Raw genomic sequence first — 18,146 nt, forward strand, 5'->3', positions numbered from 1 at the left:
CCCCCGCCCCCTTTACTTCCATAGCTCCTCTTTCTGTTCATAAGCATAAATGGTACCATTCACCTATTCAAGCATGCACGGGGAGGGGGGGGGGGGGGGGGAGAGATATTCCTATGATATGGCAATCGGCGTAAGCTCATGTTGAGGGCCACTCAGAATACCACTTATGGACTTCTCATTTCAAAAAATTTTCCACCAATATCAGAACCAATAAATACACGCTTTATTCGAATATCTTAATTTAGCTAGAACAACGTTCCTATAAAATAGAGCACTGAAGCTCTTTTTACATTAGATAACCTCTCTTTTTTCTAAGTTCCTAGAGAGAATTTGCAAATGTACACCATGCTATACATTTTGTGCCAGCCTCTGTAAGAGGCTCCAATATCCAGAGATATTCACAACAGTCTTATATACAGAGTCCATAACGTAACATCTTAAAATGTCTAACAATAGAGTTCCTTTGTCCATTCCAGTTCTTTGACTAAGTTTAGTTTCCAGGCCCGCCTAAGCATGCGGCTTAAAAAATGTCCTGGACGTGTTTCATTAAATACATGCATTGCGACGAAATGCAAACGAAATTTTAAATTTTCAGCATATATTAACTACTCATAATTTTCTCTGTGCTCTAGAACGTACACAGGTTACATTTTAACGGATTAACCCAACTTGTTTTAAATTAGTCACCTCCTTGGGATTGGTCCGAATCAAACTAAAACTCGCGAGTATTTACACTCAACTTCAACGTCATTAGAAACTACCTTTAGTCAAAGATGTTTTCAGAATGCCTCAAACACAAACACCATGCAATTGGCAATGAAAAATAAGTTTCAGTCAATCATTTCTTACAATAACTCTTGTTGTCACACCTCGTGGAAAAATAGCTCTTGGTGACACACTTGGTGACATTTTTGTAAATTTTGATTAACCTTGAAATGGAAATGAAGGACTTTTGTGGCCTTTGTTTCAGTTGTCTCATCTGGTATCTTGCTTCTGAGTAAGTTACCAGAGGACATGGCTGAAATCTAAGGTAACAATTGCTGGGAAAGTGTCCAAGCCATATGAACTGAAGAAAGAGAGGTTCTTTGTCAACACACGTGTATTTCTACATGATTCAATTTAGACTATGTACAAAACCTTTCTTTCCGCTGCACTGCAACAAATATTTTGTTTTTAAGACATGATAAAACAAAATAGAGACCTTCTCTAATTTTTTTTTTAAAAAAATGACTCGTCTGTCACCAGAAGACAAAGCTCAGCTCTGCTGACACATGGTGTACAGGTAAATCATTCCCAGATTCCGCCATTCCCCATGTCTTCTAATTAGCAAAACACGGAAAGCAACATGGGAAAAATTGTAAAGAATTCCCTTGATCCACTAGGTCGTTTGCATCTGACGTCATCGCCGCCATGTTGAATGACCATTAACAAAAGAATTCTAGTAAGCTTCCTTGCTCCTGTCATCCAACATGGCTGCCAGGATCTTTGTCAATATTCTCGGTACTGGACTGGAACTAGCTTGCAAGGGAGGCTCATGCGGGGAATATCATTAAAGAGAGACTGATGTCATTTTCATTTGAAAAGATTCCCCGCAGCCTCAGTTGCAAGCTAGTTCCAGTCAAATACCAATAATGCGAATATGGTCTATCGAATCTCTCGCGAATGGTTGCAAACCACCTATAAGACCTTATCACATCCTAATCACAGCATTGGTATAAAGAAAAGAGTGGGAACACATCTGTCCCAGATCTTTTGCAACACAATTGTCGTGCATACACAGTGCATGTCTGGTTTATCGGATTTATAATTTTGTTATAATGATCTGGGAAAGACCTGACCTCTATGTCGAAATGTCATGCAAAATAATCAGTTTTTTTTTAATATTTCCATAACAAAAAATAGTAATCTTTGTCTGGCAGTTTCTTATTTTTCCCACCCCAACCCAAGTTCCCCGCTTTGTGCCAGAGAACACAATTTAACACTATAAATACAATGGCTGTAATGCAATGAGCACCAATTTCAAAATGTGTGTCACCATGACAACAATTCTTAACGCCACGTAAAGACTACTATACAGAAGTTAGTGATCAGTGATGTGAAAACTTTCCATTTTCACCTCAACTCTTGGGTCCAAAAAATATAAATTAAGAATAACTTAGTTATAACATGTACATAAATAATGCTATACAATTAAACTGTAGAATTAATATTTTGAATGAACAGGTTCAATTTTGGGAATGACATCACTAAAGTCAGTGATTCTTGGATGCAGCCAACTTGGCAGCTAATTTATCATCATCATCTGGTCTTTTGACATGAGTCTTCATGTGCGCTGAGCGGCTCTTTATCTTGTGAAATATTCTGCAAGAGAAATCAAGAAAGTATGACTCAATGACCTAAGTATTTTACTTGGGATCTAGTTCAGCATTCAAGGCCCTAGGGTCTTTCCCCCACCTCTCTCCAGGACAGGATTCTACTCCCTTACACTATCTGAATACAGAGAATTTCAGATGTATCTATTTGTATGATGTTCTAACCGGGTTGAAATAAAATTACTGACTTAAAAAGTGTTTTGTGTTCTTACTCAATACAAGCAGTTTGAAACTCAAGATGTACAATGACAGTCACTGTGTTGAAGTTACTCAGTTGCTGCCACATCCCAACGGTCCTGGGGATGGGTTCTCTTGGAACATTAATTAGTTTATCAGGCTTCATTTGCAATCGCTTAAAGGAGCTACGTCACGGTTTACGCATATTGAAAAGTTTAGCCTCAATTTTTCAAATTTGTCATTTGTAATCCGTGTTAATCTTCTCCATCCTTAGCCATCCTTGTTCCTTTATGGTTTATCATTATCTCTTTGGTGTTTTTCTTTCTTATTAAACTGTCATTTTCAGGTTTCCTACCATTTAAAGGTAATTTTGTATGTGGCCAAAATAACTCAAAATACTATGACTGAGGTCCTTTAAGTCACTGTAAAACTGTGAGAACAATATCCGCTGAAGATTCCAATCATTGTTTTAACAGTTTATTTGTAAGGGGAAATTTAATTTTGATCATTCTTGGAAGTAAAACTTCCTCCGAAAGCTGACCGAAGAAGCCAGAAGGAACTGTGTACATATATGTATAGAAAATAAATCAACTGCTACCAACCTTCCACAAACTTTACATGCAAACTCAGGTAAAGGACCATCTGGGTTATTTGAATCAGGGACGACTGCGGCAGGGGCAGGTGATGGAGACTTCCTCTTCCTCCCAGTCACATGTCCTGAGCTTGCTCCATTAGCAGACGGACCAGTGGTGTTCCGGTTTTTATTACGCCTTGGTTCTGAGGGCTTCATGAAGCTGTAGGAACAGTAGATATATAAGTCGAAGTGAAACAAAATGCAAGCTCTCAACTGTCTAAACTGCAGTATCCAATGGTTGAAAAGATGAAAGAAGCCAAAATATAGTGTGAGAAAAAGAATATAATAGGATAAAATTACAGAAATAAACTCAAGAACTTTTGATAATATTGTCCTGGAAGTGGACAAGCCTGCATTGGAGGACATCAAGGTGAAGCCAAGATTCCAAACCCTCTCTAACGCAATAATTGCCTTTATCAATGATAGAAACATTATTAATTTACAGCAGTAAAAGTTCATTGTGTAAACTCAATTTTATCAATATTGTATCTGGCTGTTTTTTTTTTTTGGGAGGGGGGGGGGCATTCATCAAAGTTAACATTACCGTTCACTGCTTCAATGAACAACAAGTCTTTGATATTACAGCTTAACCAACAAGACACTATACCAACATAGATACACTTTTGACAGCGCAAAACAATTTAACATAAAGCAGAGATTATATTACCTTCCTCCATGAACACGTATGTGACCATTTAGAGCCTGTCTCGAAACAAATTTCTACACGAGGAAAAAGTCAGAAAAAAAAGGCAATCAGTTTATGTGATAGTGTATAATGTGCAGAAAAGCAAGACTCTAAGAGAAGAATGTTACTGTTACATAGAAGCTCATATACATTTGAATGAAGATGTAGTACTGCAACATAAATTTCTGACCACCAACTAAAACTGCTACTAAGCAATTTCCTTCGACAAAGATTAAAAAGCAAGGCAAAGAAACTTACAGCATTACACTGAGGGAAGTCACACTCAAAATAAGATGGATTGCTATTGGTTTCACTTCCTGTGTCCTCATAATCCTGGTTAAAAAAAAAAAGAAAGAAAAGAAAGACACTTAATAATTACAGTACAGCTTAAAAGAGTGAAACCTTCAGGCTAAATCTTTCAAGTACATCGTTTGTAATCTGTGTCAATCTTCGCCATCCTTGACCATCTTTGTTCCTTAATGGTTCATTATTATCTCTTTGGTGTTTTTCTACTTTTAGTGAACTACTATTTTCAGGTTTCCTTTCATTTGAAGCAGATTTTGTATGTGGCCAAACCAACTCAAAATTTAAGATACAACAAGAGAAAAAAATCATCCCTTCATCAAGCTCTTGGCAGTCATTGCCATTTCTATTCAGCCATCTTGAATGTGTTCACGACAATAAAAAGCATACCTCCTCTGAATCAGAGTCAATGTAGCGAGTTCTCCCTCGTACCGCTTCGGGATGTGCTGCCTTCCAGTGGTAATAGAACTCGATGCAGTTAAATATTGTTTTCTTGTCCCCAACCTGCAATGAAAAAATACCATTTATGTTAGTATCTTACACCAGAACGCTTTAGAATAAAGAACACATTGTCGCCATGCCAGCACAAAACTACTGGTGCTTCACTTATAAGTTCCTCATAAAGGTACATGTACAATAATCTTCCACCAAAGTGCAGACTTTCATAAAAAAAATCACACACCTTATAACATAGAATGTATAGTAAAGTCAAGTCAAACTTACATCTTTTTTAAGCTCAGCAAATTCCTTGCCCTTTGTTCTGAAATTCTGTCTGAATACCTGACGTTCCTTAGAGGCCCACCTGACAGATCCTACAATAGGACAAAACACAAATACATCAGTTAATGGACTACCCACATTTGTAAGCTTTCAATTTAATTCAGCTCCACGCCATTACCTTCGTAGTGGTAGTCATACATCGGGTCTCCAGGCTGTGTGATGTATTTCTGGCAAAGCAGCAGTTTAACAGCATCCTGACAATCAGACAAGAGAAACTGTTTTCAGTGATTCTTAACCTATTACAGTAAAACCTAACCATCTCAGGCTCTCAAGGGAAACAAACAAAAGGTTTGAGACAAAGGGGATTTAAAATAGCTGACAGCAAAGGAATGAAAAAGTACATCCAAGGGAAATTAATGATTTGAGTTGATGATGGTAGGAGGATTGAGATAATCAGGTTCAAGATGGTGTAATGACATACAGTCAAGACAAGAACCTGGTTTTTTAAAGCCAGATTAGACTAATTCTGGATTAGCATATAAACATTATTGTTACCTTGACATTGCCATTACATCTATGAAGGATGTGCAGGGCATACTCTTTGTTGGATCCACCTCCCAACACTGCAACAGAGCAGGCCATGTCCAAGTAGGACTCAACTGAAATTTGCACACACACAAAACAAAAAAACAATGATGAATATCACATATCAGTCACTGAATAAAGAAGAGAAGAAAAATAAGTGGGAAATGTTATTTTTTCACACACAACTGTCTTGAGACTCAAAAAGTAGGCAGCTGTTCTTTATGCCATTTGCCATTCACAGATATTTGCACAGTCCCTCATCCTAAGAATTTTAGTTGTTTTTTAGCAAAACAGGGTCTTTTGTACTGTTGACCTCCAAATCTAATTAGGTTTTCTTTCTTGCAAGTTTTCAATGTAAGTGTTACTGGGAGATTAAAGGTCAGGCTTGCTGTCATTGGCTAGAAATTACTTGCAGTGGTGTGTAAGAAACTTTATTAACCACAGGATAAACATTGTTAGCTAGTACACTATTAGTGCACCAGACAAAAAGTGGGATGGGGACAACAACGTGCAATAGCCTTCTAGCTAACCAAATCCTCCATGGTGTGGAATTAAAGGCCAAAAAGCAGGCACATGCATAAAATGGCAAGTTTAAAAGTTTAAAGTAATTACTAGCTTACTTTCTTCTCTTCTTGCTCTTTTCTTTTCATCTATTGGTATCCAGCACATGGTTGCTTTGTGTACATCATGGATTGCTCCTTCTCTGGAACCTGTGAAAAGAAAACATTGCAATTTACTTTGTGAAACTTATCGTGTGTACATGCTACATGTACACAAGGCTAAGCCAACTGCACACAAAAGCTGACCACTTCAAAACTTGACCCCAATCTTAGAATGACAACCTTTCTTGACAGCTTGCATAAACTTCCTATAAATAATGAACTTGGAAATACACCAAAACAGCATCCCTTATTTTAAGATGATTTCTTGTTTTCTCTTCACCTAAAACCATGACATTGTATTGCTGGTATAAGAAGAAGTAAGATTCTGATCAGTCTTGTGAATTTACTACTCACCAGCAAAGGGAGGTACTTTTGCTTGAAACTCAGGACCAACATTGATTTTTCTGTGAACAAAATTAAACAACAATAATAAGCTTTATTGTTTTAGTGAGGGTGGAAGGGAGAAGGATTTCAGGTACTCTGTTGTTTTTTAAAAAATATTCTAAGGAGCCATTAATTTTATGTTTTACAGTTTCTATCCAGTCCTGCTCACTGGGATGTTCACATTGGAGTTAATTTGGCCCAACCAGAAGGAAAATTTCAGAGAAGCAGTATCTGATAATTTATCGTTTCCTGTTTCATAGGATCAAGCTTTATTTATTTTGCATACGTCATAAATTTTATGTTCACTTGATCAGATTTGTGTAAGACTGGGTCTGCAGGTGTAAGATTTCATGCTCCTTTGTGTGCATACAAAAACATATAATTGATTGACACTTACGGCTCAGGGAATGGAACAGCATCTTCGTCTACATCAAAACTACCTAAGAATAAAGAATCAAAAAACAAAATATTGTCATTGATGTTACGGATGTCTATAACATTAATAATTCCTGAAATGTGTATGGATCAGATGTGTCCTTTCTCGACAACGAAACAGCTAAAACGTAAGATCAGTTGCGTGCCATGAATCAGGACAACGACAAGTTGCAGGTTGTTCCAAGACCCACAGTTGTCATTTTAAGAGGAGCTAGATAACAAATGCTAAATCTCAGATTTTCCCTCCAACTGGAGACATTTAACGAGCCAAAGACACACTTTAGAGCAGTTCAATAGATCAACAAGTATTGTTTGAATGTTAGGCCAACCATTGTTGAAATCTCTACTACCATGAGGTGCTAAAAATACATAGGATATGCACATAGTGCTATGTGGAGGGTATCACATGACAGCACAAAGATATAAATATTATTTTCCTGTAGTAAAAACAACATTTTACAAATGAGTGCAGTACATGAGTAAATTGTCATTTTTAACACAAGAAAACAAAATTCGTATCTTAAAGCCACTGTTTAATTTTCTCTTTTTATTATATAGACTAATCTATCCTTTGCAATTTCCACTGATTTTTTGTACAAACGACCTTGAAAATCAGGAAACAATGTCATCAATATCCTCGATGAAAACTCCACCACTCGGGTCCAGGATGCGATTTATGTATGAATATTACAAGTGATGTATTTTTCAGTAACACTCATGTCTAAATTTATCTACTGCGCACCTCAGAGTACAAATTCAAAGCACCAATACATAACAAAACCAACATGGCTTACTTCTGTGACTGCTGAGCAGAAGCCTGCCTGGTGTCATGGGAAGCTGCAGTGATGCACTCAGCCGCGGCGTTATATTCCCCAGAGAATTCACATGGTAAATACTGCGAGGGCTGAGCATAGGAGGTGGTGTGTAAGGTGGTGAACATGGTCGGCTGCGATTGACCGGGGAGCCTGGCCGGTTTGGAAAGTAAGTTGTGCTGGCTGATGGAGGGATGGTGAGAGGCTCTGGGCGAGGTCTCTGTTTCCGTCTCGGGGTGACAATCTGCGCAGGGTTTCTGAAAAGCCCATCGTCTCCTTTGTCCTGTGCATTATTGTTATCTTCAAGCTTAACATGAGTGTGTGATGGCCCATTGATGTCTCTTCTATCCACAGGGCTACCCTCCGACATCCGTTGCCTCTTTTCCACTGGTTCACTATCATCTAGCTTTCCACTTCTAAATTCTGTTCCCCTGGTAAGTGTCTCTACATGATTCGAATCATGGTCACCTTCTGCGGTACCATTACTCTCTGGTGTCATAGCATGACTGTACAATGATTTACCATTTCCCATGGATGCTGCTGAATTGTATGCCTTAGTTGTTTCATCATACCGAACCTGTGGAAATGAAGTGAAACTTGTTAATATGAAACGAGGCCTTCAAGACTTCACTGGCATCAAAATTTAAGAGTAACCTACACAAGAATTAACATGGTTCAAACAGATGTCAGATCTTTCTTTCAAAATCAAGGACTTTTTGAGGCATATTCAGTAGTATGTAAGGACTGATTTTCCTCAGATACACAAAGAAAAATTTGTGCCAAAATCTTTAGAATAATAATATTACTTAAGAAGAACTGCAAAAAGAGTGGACAAATTTCTACATGAACCATAACACTGCTTTAGACAAAAAGATCTTATCCTAGTGAAAGATGAGATTAAATGTAACTTAAAGCTACACATTTCACAGTCCGTTGTACAATAAATAAAAGCATTTGTATCAAGAATTTTACTTCTGTGAGATTGTATGCATATTTAGTGAAAGGGTAGCGAGTGAAATGAATTTATATTGCTCCCTGATGAAATGTTTAATTGCCAAAGGAAACATGACAGAAATTATCCCGTGTCTTTCTACAAGTGGGTATTAAAACAAAGTTTGTTTATTCCTCAAGATACACATAAAGGGTTTTTGCTAGGAGATTTAACATTTTTGTAAAAATTTATTGTGTAGATACAAGCACAGTCTGAAAGAAAACGGGAGAATGAGCATGCAAGCAAGCAAGCAAACCATTCTTCAGATAAATCCAGAAAGGTCACACAAAATTATCATGTTTCAACAGAATCAAAGAATAAGTAGGGATCAAAGACCAATATTAACCTTGGTAAAAAATGCAGAGCTGAAATACGAGACATAATATATATTATCATTAACAGTTTTGCATCTTTGCAATCTAAAATCCTTATTATCACCAAAAGACACTGTACAGTTAAATACTGAAGACCATCAAAATTACAAAGCTCTCAGGCTGAATCACATTGTTGTGATGAATTGAGCAACAGAAGAACAAGCAAGCTCGTCAGCTCAACAAATACATGCCTTAACCATTCTGCTTCTGGGAAAGCACTAAGCTTTGCAGAGAATTTCCAGTTTGGCAGCCTTGAACAACAGCTAAAAGGTTGATTTCCATCAGGGTACAGAGCAAAGAAGAATTGCTAGGAAATGTCTGTAATGCTGAGGTTGAAATACTACAGGGGAACATGGACGAAAGGCTCTCTTCAAGCAGAAACAACAGCCTCTAGGAAACACAACTTGGTCACATGATCACTTGGCCTAGAAAATTTCATTCAAGCTCTGACTAAAATGCAAATTTGCCAGCTTTGAATAGGCCACAGAAGACAAACACAAGTCAATCAAGTGTCAAACCAGCAGCCAACCAGCCAATCACAAGAAGGAAGCCAGTCCATTGCACAGGTGACATGACAAGTAAGTGATAGCCTAAGAAACAGCTGCCAGCCTTTCACACAATTCAATTTGCCATGAATATTAATAACCCTAAGCTTGATTCTATTTGGTTTTCAAATTTAAACCCTTCTATTTAAATAAATTATCCATATTAGTAGGGTGTTTCAAAAATAGATCAAAAGGTCGCAGTTGTGACGTGGTTTGTTGAATGGACTAAAATGGGTAATGCTATCTTAAGATGAATGAATTGGAAATGCTAAAAATCAAATATTCATTCAATTCTACAAAGGAAATCAGTCGAGCGTGATATGATAATAAAAAAAGTCTGGACAAAGGACAAATTGTTCTTCTTCATAAACAAACAGGAATGCCTAGTCTGAAGTTACATTGAGACTTTGAATTGACATGCTTTCAAAACATACACACTTCTCTCCGCATGACGTTTCACTAAAATGACGCCATGAAAAATAGTACAAATATAGAATCATGCTAAAATTAAAATGCACAATGCCCACAGAAAAGGAAAAAATATACCAGCACAGTCATACATGATGTCTGTGCAAGATCAAATAGTCAAGTCATTACTGTCAAGAAAAGAGACAACACTTCAGATGAATTACCAACGCAAAGAAACTAAACACCACAAAAAAAGAAGGTAGATAAAGCTAATGCAGTGTGTTCATTCATACATCATGGAAAGCTTTTAGCTTTTACAAATTAAAGATCTGCAAATGGCGGAATACAAACAAAACTTAAAGCTATCATTCAAGAACATTTTTGGCTCAAAATTGTTGAAAAGCTATAAATGGAAAGCTAGTTTAAAATAAAGTTGACCTTGAACTGGACATGAAAAATGTGCTTTTCTCTGTGTAGCGTAGAACATTTAATAAAATAATATAAATTACAATATTTAGAGAGGAAGCCACATCAGCCTTGGGTGATTTTCATGCAGGTTCTCTGTCTTGGTTGAATTAAAAATTTGGAGATGTTGGCATTCTAAAATGTTTTCTCGTAAAGCACTGCTGCAGTTACTGTTGTTTTTTTGTTTTGTTTTGTTTTGTTTTTTCAGCTGCTTTAGTCTGGAACTGGGCTTTACCATAGGCTTTACCAGTCATAGAGTGTTAAATTTTGTCTTTTGGCCTGAAATTTGGTACAACTTTTCAAAAGAACTGCAGTGATACTCCAGAATTACAAGTCAATAATCATAAACAGAGACAAGAAAAACACAAGAACTAAATAGGTAAATCTTAAGTAAATACAGTGATAACCAGATTTTCATTGTTTTGAATTTGATCCAGTCTGAATATGAGCATGTAAAATAAATTTTCACGCATTAAATTCAGCAGTGTCTATTTATACATGATTGGCAGAGAGAGGCACTGTGAGAGTTGTGTCTTGCTCAAGAAAACAAACACAATATCCCTAGTCAGGCTTTGAACCCAGAGCACTCAGCACATAGGTGAGCGCACTAACCATGAAGCCACCACCTCCACATTCTCCACATACCCCTCAGGTGTTTCTACTAAATTAGGTGAGAGATTTCACTTATCTCAAAAAATATTTAAAAAAAAACAAAGGAAAAAAACAGCTTGACTTTAAGAGTACTTACTGGCTGCCATTGGGTCCCTGAAGGATGCACCCCATAGCAACTCTCCCCAGCATATCGGTAATGTCCTATTTCTTTAGCAGTTGCCACAGCAACAGCAGTAGGATCAGTAGGGGTCCCTGCAATTCTTCCACCTTGCTGTTGCCTGAAGTATGCAGCCTGCATAGTATCGGGTGCACGGTACTCTTGGGAGGGTGATGGCGTTGCCTGGGTTGACACTCCAACTGTCTTTGTCATCTCAGTGGGTGTCTCCGAGTCACTCATCATCCTTTGACGTGAGTCAGGAACTAAACCACTGACAGGATTAACAGGTACCTGATAGACAGCTGGTGGAAACATGGAGTGATACTGGTAGACAAAGCGTGGATCTTGGGCATATACTGCCGTGGGGTACCATTGTTGATAAGAATTTCCATCTGGGTGATACACCATATAGGGTTGTTGCTGGAACCTTTCTTGCCACATTTCGTTAGCACTGCGTGAGGTCTGCTGCACTTTGACACGATCGGCAGCCTGCTTTAATAAGTCAACTGCCGACTGAGGTGTAGACGCATCAGTTACTTTCTCTGGTACGCTCTGTTCTGCAGAGTGACCAACTCCATCCTCCGAAGTAGTTGAGCTAAAGCTGTCACTGTTTCGTTCTCGTAACAAATTTAATGTTGCTCCTTCCAGAGGCAAATCACTGGGCCTTTCACGGGGGGCACTAGGCTCATGGGTGCTTCCAGGTGTTGATCTACCTGAGCTCCTACCGCTATCATAACCACTGACTAGAAGGTGATCCGTCTTGTCCTTCAGTGGTCTACCCTTGGCCAGTTTTGATAAATTTCTGGGTGAGTCCACTCGCTCATTACTAACTACACTGTTACAACCTGCTGGTAGCTTTTCACTGCAATTCAAGCTGGGACTTCCTGAACCAGGTGTTCTAGAATCACTGACGCCATTCACATTAGCAGTATGGTGGTTCTCAAGGTGTCGCCGCAATGAGCGCATGTCACAATAACTCTTGTCGCAATCGCTGTAGCTGCACTCAAATGGCTTTTTGTCACGATGTGTAACCATGTGTCCATTTCTGGAATAATTAAAATTAATATAGTTTTAGTTATAATCTTATTTCTGGTACAGACCTTATGAATGTTTTATAAATCAACTGTGAGTTGTAACTGAGCTGCAAAGCCCCCTGCCAAGCATAAGCATGTTAGCAATCTTTTTTTTAATTGATCTTCTGGAGTCAAAACAAGCTGGCTTCTCTATTACATCTCTCATAATTTTCTCTTTCTGTAAACCATTTATTCAAGTGGCATTCTTATTTACATGTTAAATCACATTTTTCTCTGAGCTCAAAATATTCTACGCCAAGAAAACAATCCATTTTTACTAACAACATAATTTCATCCCCAAGGATTGAATTTCACTACTTTGTGTTGATATTGTTAAAACAGCTGTAGAAAATCTGATCCTGAAATACTTTACAGTGACCAAGAAATTTAGGTCCAACTCTGATCAGAGCAACAATCAGCACATCTGCTCAATAGGATGCACCGGTAACATCAAATATCAGCAATATTTTTAATAAGTTACTATGTAAAAAATATGAACAGGAGTATTCACTCACAAATGATCCTGTCTTTTGAATCCTTTCCCGCAGGTTGAGCAAACATATCGTCTCTCATCACTGTGAGTAAGTTTGTGTTTTGCAAGAGCGCTAGAGGAACCAAATGTTTTCCCACATTGCTCGCACTTTATTTCTGGTTTTGCAGTCCCGGTGGTTGGCTTTGGCTTGCCCTTCACTTTAGCTTGAGTGTGTTTTTTGTTTTCAGGGTCTTCTCCAGCTGGGGGAGCCGGGCTACTGCTGTCGCTTTTTATAGCTGGAGAATTTGTCGATCTTCTCTCCTCCAAGCTGGATGCTGGTGAAACTTCAGGATGAACAGGGCTTGTGTAAGGCTTGGTACTATCTGCAGAATTTGAAAAATGAAACTTACAAGCTATGTTTCACCACAAAACATGCATCAATCAAAATGTATGGCTTTTCTGAATCAGGCAGCAGTCCAATGGCATGTTAGATTGAAATTTTGACACCACATGGTGCTGGTAATGTTTTCCGTGATTTAAGTTGAAAGCATGGGATCTTTGCAACAGCCATTCACACTGCAGACAATTCATTGCAAAAAATGAAATCTGATGTGATTAGATACATGTATCAAATTACAGATTCTAAGTTAGGAAAATTCCTTTGGCTGATGAAACCTCTCAAAGTTGAGGTCAAAAGCAACATATCTAAAATCTATTTGATCTATTTTACCCAAGTATTTTCTGGTTAACTCAAAAAAAAAAAAAGAAATCAACACCAAATTGTTAATTTCTACGCTGACTAATGATAAAATTAATGATAATTGAACAGACCAATATTTTTTAGGATTTGATTCACAAATGAAAGGAATTATTTTTGTATTGCTCCAGCTTATCATATCTACTCAGAAAAATCTGATATTGAAAGTTTATGCTGTCGCAATTTTAACACATCTGAAGATTAGCAGTCTCTGTCATTGTGTACACAATGAGTTTGAAGCATCTGCCCTCCAGACAAACTCCATTTGTCATTTTTTCATGTCATAACACAACCATCATAAATTGGAGACTAATCATGCAAATAATAAGATAGTTAACCATAGATATTTTCTCAAATCAATATACACAAGCTGTAAGTGCAATTCACATTTCACTCGAAAAATTTAGGAATGTGATGTTAGTTTACACATTGAAGGCTTTGTATAAATTGATTGAAATGAGTTATTTTATGACCAAACAGGATAAAATTTCAGAATCTCCAACACTCACAGCGAAAACATTGTTTTAACCCTTCTCCAAGCATTGCACATACAGAGATGTCAACCAAGATTGGAAAAAAGGTTTGGTAACTCTCAGAATACTATCACAGCTATCTCAGGGTTTGCACAGAGGAAAACAAAACGTTTTTGAGTTATTTTTTAACATTGCATGCAGGAAGAGTCCAAGCTGGGTGCAAAATATTAACACACGGCTTAAACCTGTCACATTCCCCAACAATACAAAAGGTGGAGGATCTTTGTGGCAAGTGAACCATGCAAGGTCTCTTGGGGGAACAATGACACAGAATTAACGAGAGTGGTCCTGAATTTAAAGCTGGCTTAATTAGTCCACTTTGTGCAACAGTAGAGGTGATTTTGTCACAATCAGAAACTATATTGGTATGGCAGGAAACCGAGTGCAATATTGGGGTGCAAACAATTCTTTTATATTAGCACAGATCTAAATGGATCTGCAGACATAATAGCTAAAAGCCTACTTGACACCTACTTAGCAGCTTTTCTTGACCTCGCTGGTTTACTGGATCTGTATTGGAAGCTGATGAAACAGTCAGCTGAGCTTGCGGTTGAGAGGCTGTTGTGTCAGCCTGGATATTGCCCATGGGTACAAATGAAGGCACTGATCCAAAATTCTCGTACCGGTTCTGATCACCCCCCATGGGAAGCCCCTGGTAATACATCCCATCGATAACTCTGACGGGTCCAATACCAGGCACCACAGCATAGCCTCCTGCATGCACAAGACGCCTGTCCACATATTGCAGTCCAGTAGCGCCATGCTGCAAGTTACCAAACACATTCCCCTCATTAGTGTTCACGGTGCTTGTAGCCACAGGGACTTGTTGTTCTGGTCTACCTGAAACGTAATCCATGCGCTGACCGGGAAATCGCTTCACCTCACTTGTGCCTGCATGCACAAAGTGCTGCTCTCTTTGAAGCCCGTTTGTGTTGCCGATAGCATTTCCTCCAGCCATAGCGGCGACCATGTGTGGATACGTGCCAGCAGGCATATAATAAATCGGAACAGCCTTCGTTTCACCATGTGCACCTCGGATAAACTCACCACGAATGTTCTGCAATTTAGCATTCCCTTTGTCTTCGAGTTTGTTGACATCCTCGTGGTGTGCATTATAATTATAATAAAGTGCACGCGACGAATGCGAGAGTGAGTTCAGTTTGTCATCGTTCGCATCCACACCAGAAATATTCTCGTCACAACGAAGCTCGCTCGCACTGATCTTTCTTGTTGTATCTTGTGACTCATTGTCGGAGTCCGATTCGACCTCCTCTTGCCCTTTACTCGTTCTTTTAATGATGACGCTGGCGCGATCCGCATCTAGAATTCTGCTAGATAAGCTTAATTCGCCTTGTTGTTTGCGATCGATCGCAATTGCGGAATGCGTTTGGCCAGGCGCCGGATTTCCGTAATTTAACTGATTTAACTGAATCCAGCTCTCGTAAACTTTACTGCCTTCCACAATGCGCCGTTCAGACTCATCGGTGTTCTTTTTAGTCTGGCCAGACGTCTCTGTTTCTTGGTTCTTTAGCTTCAACGCATCGCCACTAGCATTTACTTGAGCGATTTCATCTTCGCTCATCATCTGATCTTCAATATTTGCCGTTTCGGCGAGCCTGGACGGTTCTGCGCTCACCGGCTTTTTGATAAGCAGTCTTTCGTGTTCCTCGTCGGGATTTTCAACGTAAAGCGACGGAGCAGGTTCTTCAGGGCTTTCAGCTTCTGGGCTACCACAAGGAAAAGTCTCAAACGACATACCGTGAAACGCTACCAGTTTTTCCCGCGTGTCCGATAGTAGTTATCTCACGAGCGCCGAGGCAACGACGCGGACAAGCAAAGACGTAATTCACTTTCGTCAGCAGAAACTATAAAGAAAGCGAACAGAAAGGTTATCAATAAAACACGACCTGAGAACACATTGTTATTTAAAAGAAAGACAAAACTGAAACCTTGGCGAGGCTTGAACTTCGAATTTTCTTGAAATTTTTCCAACGTTCCGTTTCTGAAGAAGCAAATCCAAACAGACCGCTAATTCTGCACGCACTTTATTTGGGCACGTTTGAAAAATAGCACCCGTATTGTATGTATTGGAGTTCGATAACTGATTACATTCAGGGTTGGCTGTGACTGACCCCGGCAGGATAGAACACGTTCGTAACACGATTTCTAGTCCTCGTGACAAGCAAATGCAATTGAAAACTGTCCTTTTATGCGAATGATATGATGTAACAGAAGAACGCAGAGTCACGAGAAAAAACAGGGAGACTCTGAACGATGGAGAAAAATTCAACGTGAAACACGAGACAATGAAAGGTTAACATTGCAGTGATCGGTGAATAATTTTAGTTTCAAGCCAGATGAGCATCTTTCAACAGCGCGACGTTTAAGCAAGAAAAAAAGGAACAACCAGTCTACAAAGAAAACAACACAGTGCTAGTCCTAAGAGAAAGAAATGAATTTAGTCACTGCCTACGCATTAATTCAGCAGCTTCACGATATAAATGAACCTATGCAAAAACGAAACAAGGAAATAAGCTTGGTTCTTTCTTTCAGGACATAGATCGGTAGCCAAAACATCACATTTTCCACAAAGGTTACAATAAAGAGCGCCATTCTGCATGGCGAAGAGAACTATTGTTTAGAGGAAAAGTTTTCACACCGACAATTCCACCAAAGCGGCGTGTGTATTCTTCATGCAAATACTGCTAAACTGGCCGTCAATAAACATGCAGCTTCCTTGATAAAGAAAACGCGTGCAATTCACACAACACATATCTTACACTCCCATCTTGGCTGAAAATCTCAGAGGAAATGAAATCGTCCGAGGAATCAACAGCCAAGTTGAAAGAGTAAACAAGCCCAAAGCTTACACGTAGCGCGAGCCGACATGACGACACAACAGAAAACCAACTTCTCCACGCGTTCGAAGGTGAAAACGACATTTACTTACCGGAAACTTGCTAGCTTCGCGAAATTCTACATTCGATCGCTTATGAAACACCTCAGATTCACTCTCTGGTGCTCGATCGCAGTCTTGACGACGAATTGGAACAAGAATATCGCAAATATTTTCCCTCACAATTTCTGAGTATTGGAGTTTCCAGCTTTTGCTACGTTCGTCAACCGGGGGCCTTTCACAACTGGCTATTGAACTACGTCATACATCAGCATACAATCACTTCCCGCCCACGATCCAATCAGTGTAGCCATAGAAATCCCTTGGGAATGGGTGGGCAACAAAACATGAGTCAGATTTCACTAAAAATATAAACAATGCGGTTCCGCGCCAAATCTAACCGTCCATTGACCTCCGCTCTCAGCATAACTGTCACTCAAAACATCAATTTGAGGTAAACATTGCACGGATCAAGCGCGGTGCAAACGAAAATTTCTCGGAATGCAGCCGGATTGTAGTTAACAAAGCGGCAACGCAAGTCAATTTTTGCGGAAACTAAAGATTTTGCATGCAGTCTGATGGGCTGAGCTTTCGCTTTCTGGGTCGCTGCTTCACGGAAACGAACGGAAGTGTTCGATACGTCATCCGCTTTCCCAGCACATTCGAAAGCCAATACGTAATTTGACACACGCCGAGGAGTTTTGACCCTGTGCGAACTGAAAGCGTGCAGACATGCATCTTAGTAGCGCCACTAGGTTGACACTTTTGCAGAAATTTCGAATGCCTTCAGCTTAAGTCAGGAATTTTACGGATCTATGCAATGTAAGAAGTCATTAATGAGCCCTGGAACAGGAAAATATACTCGCTTTGTATTGTTAACTTTATTGCAAATGCGTAGCAACAGGAATACCATATCAAATATTTGCCCCCAAATAAGGATCGATCCCTTACTCCAAATGTTCCGCTTCGTGCTGCAATTACATCACGATTTATTTTCGATCAAGAATTCTAGAACGTATCTTGTAGGTCAAGTTGAGTCCTTCGAAGGCATTCCGAAGCATCCAATTATTAAATGCCTTAATACAACAATACCC

General features: G+C 39.0%; 1 protein-coding gene across 2 annotated transcripts; it reads right to left on the bottom strand.

Moving 5' to 3' along the window:
- Positions 1 to 201: 201 nt before the first annotated feature.
- LOC110043182 (uncharacterized) lies at positions 202 to 17,306 on the bottom strand. Of its 2 annotated transcripts, none has more exons than XM_020748616.2 (16): positions 17,107 to 17,306; positions 14,631 to 16,021; positions 12,910 to 13,249; positions 11,301 to 12,366; positions 7,752 to 8,346; positions 6,920 to 6,962; positions 6,493 to 6,542; positions 6,097 to 6,186; positions 5,447 to 5,550; positions 5,070 to 5,145; positions 4,895 to 4,983; positions 4,562 to 4,675; positions 4,127 to 4,201; positions 3,851 to 3,903; positions 3,152 to 3,343; positions 202 to 2,361 (listed from the first exon to the last, which is right to left on the bottom strand). In XM_020748616.2, the coding sequence occupies exons 2-16, from the start codon at positions 15,910 to 15,912 to the stop codon at positions 2,253 to 2,255; spliced, it is 4,278 nt and encodes a 1,425-aa protein (XP_020604275.2). In that variant the 5' UTR covers positions 15,913 to 16,021; positions 17,107 to 17,306; the 3' UTR covers positions 202 to 2,252. The 2 variants fall into 2 exon arrangements, with proteins under 2 accessions (XP_020604275.2, XP_020604276.2); XM_020748617.2 differs by lacking the exon at positions 17,107 to 17,306 and adding an exon at positions 16,106 to 16,617.
- Between the last annotated feature and the right edge of the window lie 840 nt (positions 17,307 to 18,146).

Source organism: Orbicella faveolata, unplaced genomic scaffold, assembly GCF_042242905.1.
Source record: "Orbicella faveolata isolate gen_17 unplaced genomic scaffold, um_ofav_v1 contig_24, whole genome shotgun sequence".
Lineage (NCBI taxonomy): Eukaryota > Metazoa > Cnidaria > Anthozoa > Scleractinia > Merulinidae > Orbicella > Orbicella faveolata.

Coding starts and splice junctions, on each gene's coding strand:
- LOC110043182 (XM_020748616.2), bottom strand. CDS start 15,912: ATGTCGTTTGAGACTTTTCCTTGTGGTAGCCCAGAAGCTGAAAGCCCT. Junction 12,367..12,909: donor TTCAAAAGACAGGATCATTT/GTGAGTGAATAC, acceptor TAATTATTCCAG/AAATGGACACATGGTTACAC. Junction 4,202..4,561: donor TTGACTCTGATTCAGAGGAG/GTATGCTTTTTA, acceptor TTTTTTAACCAG/GATTATGAGGACACAGGAAG.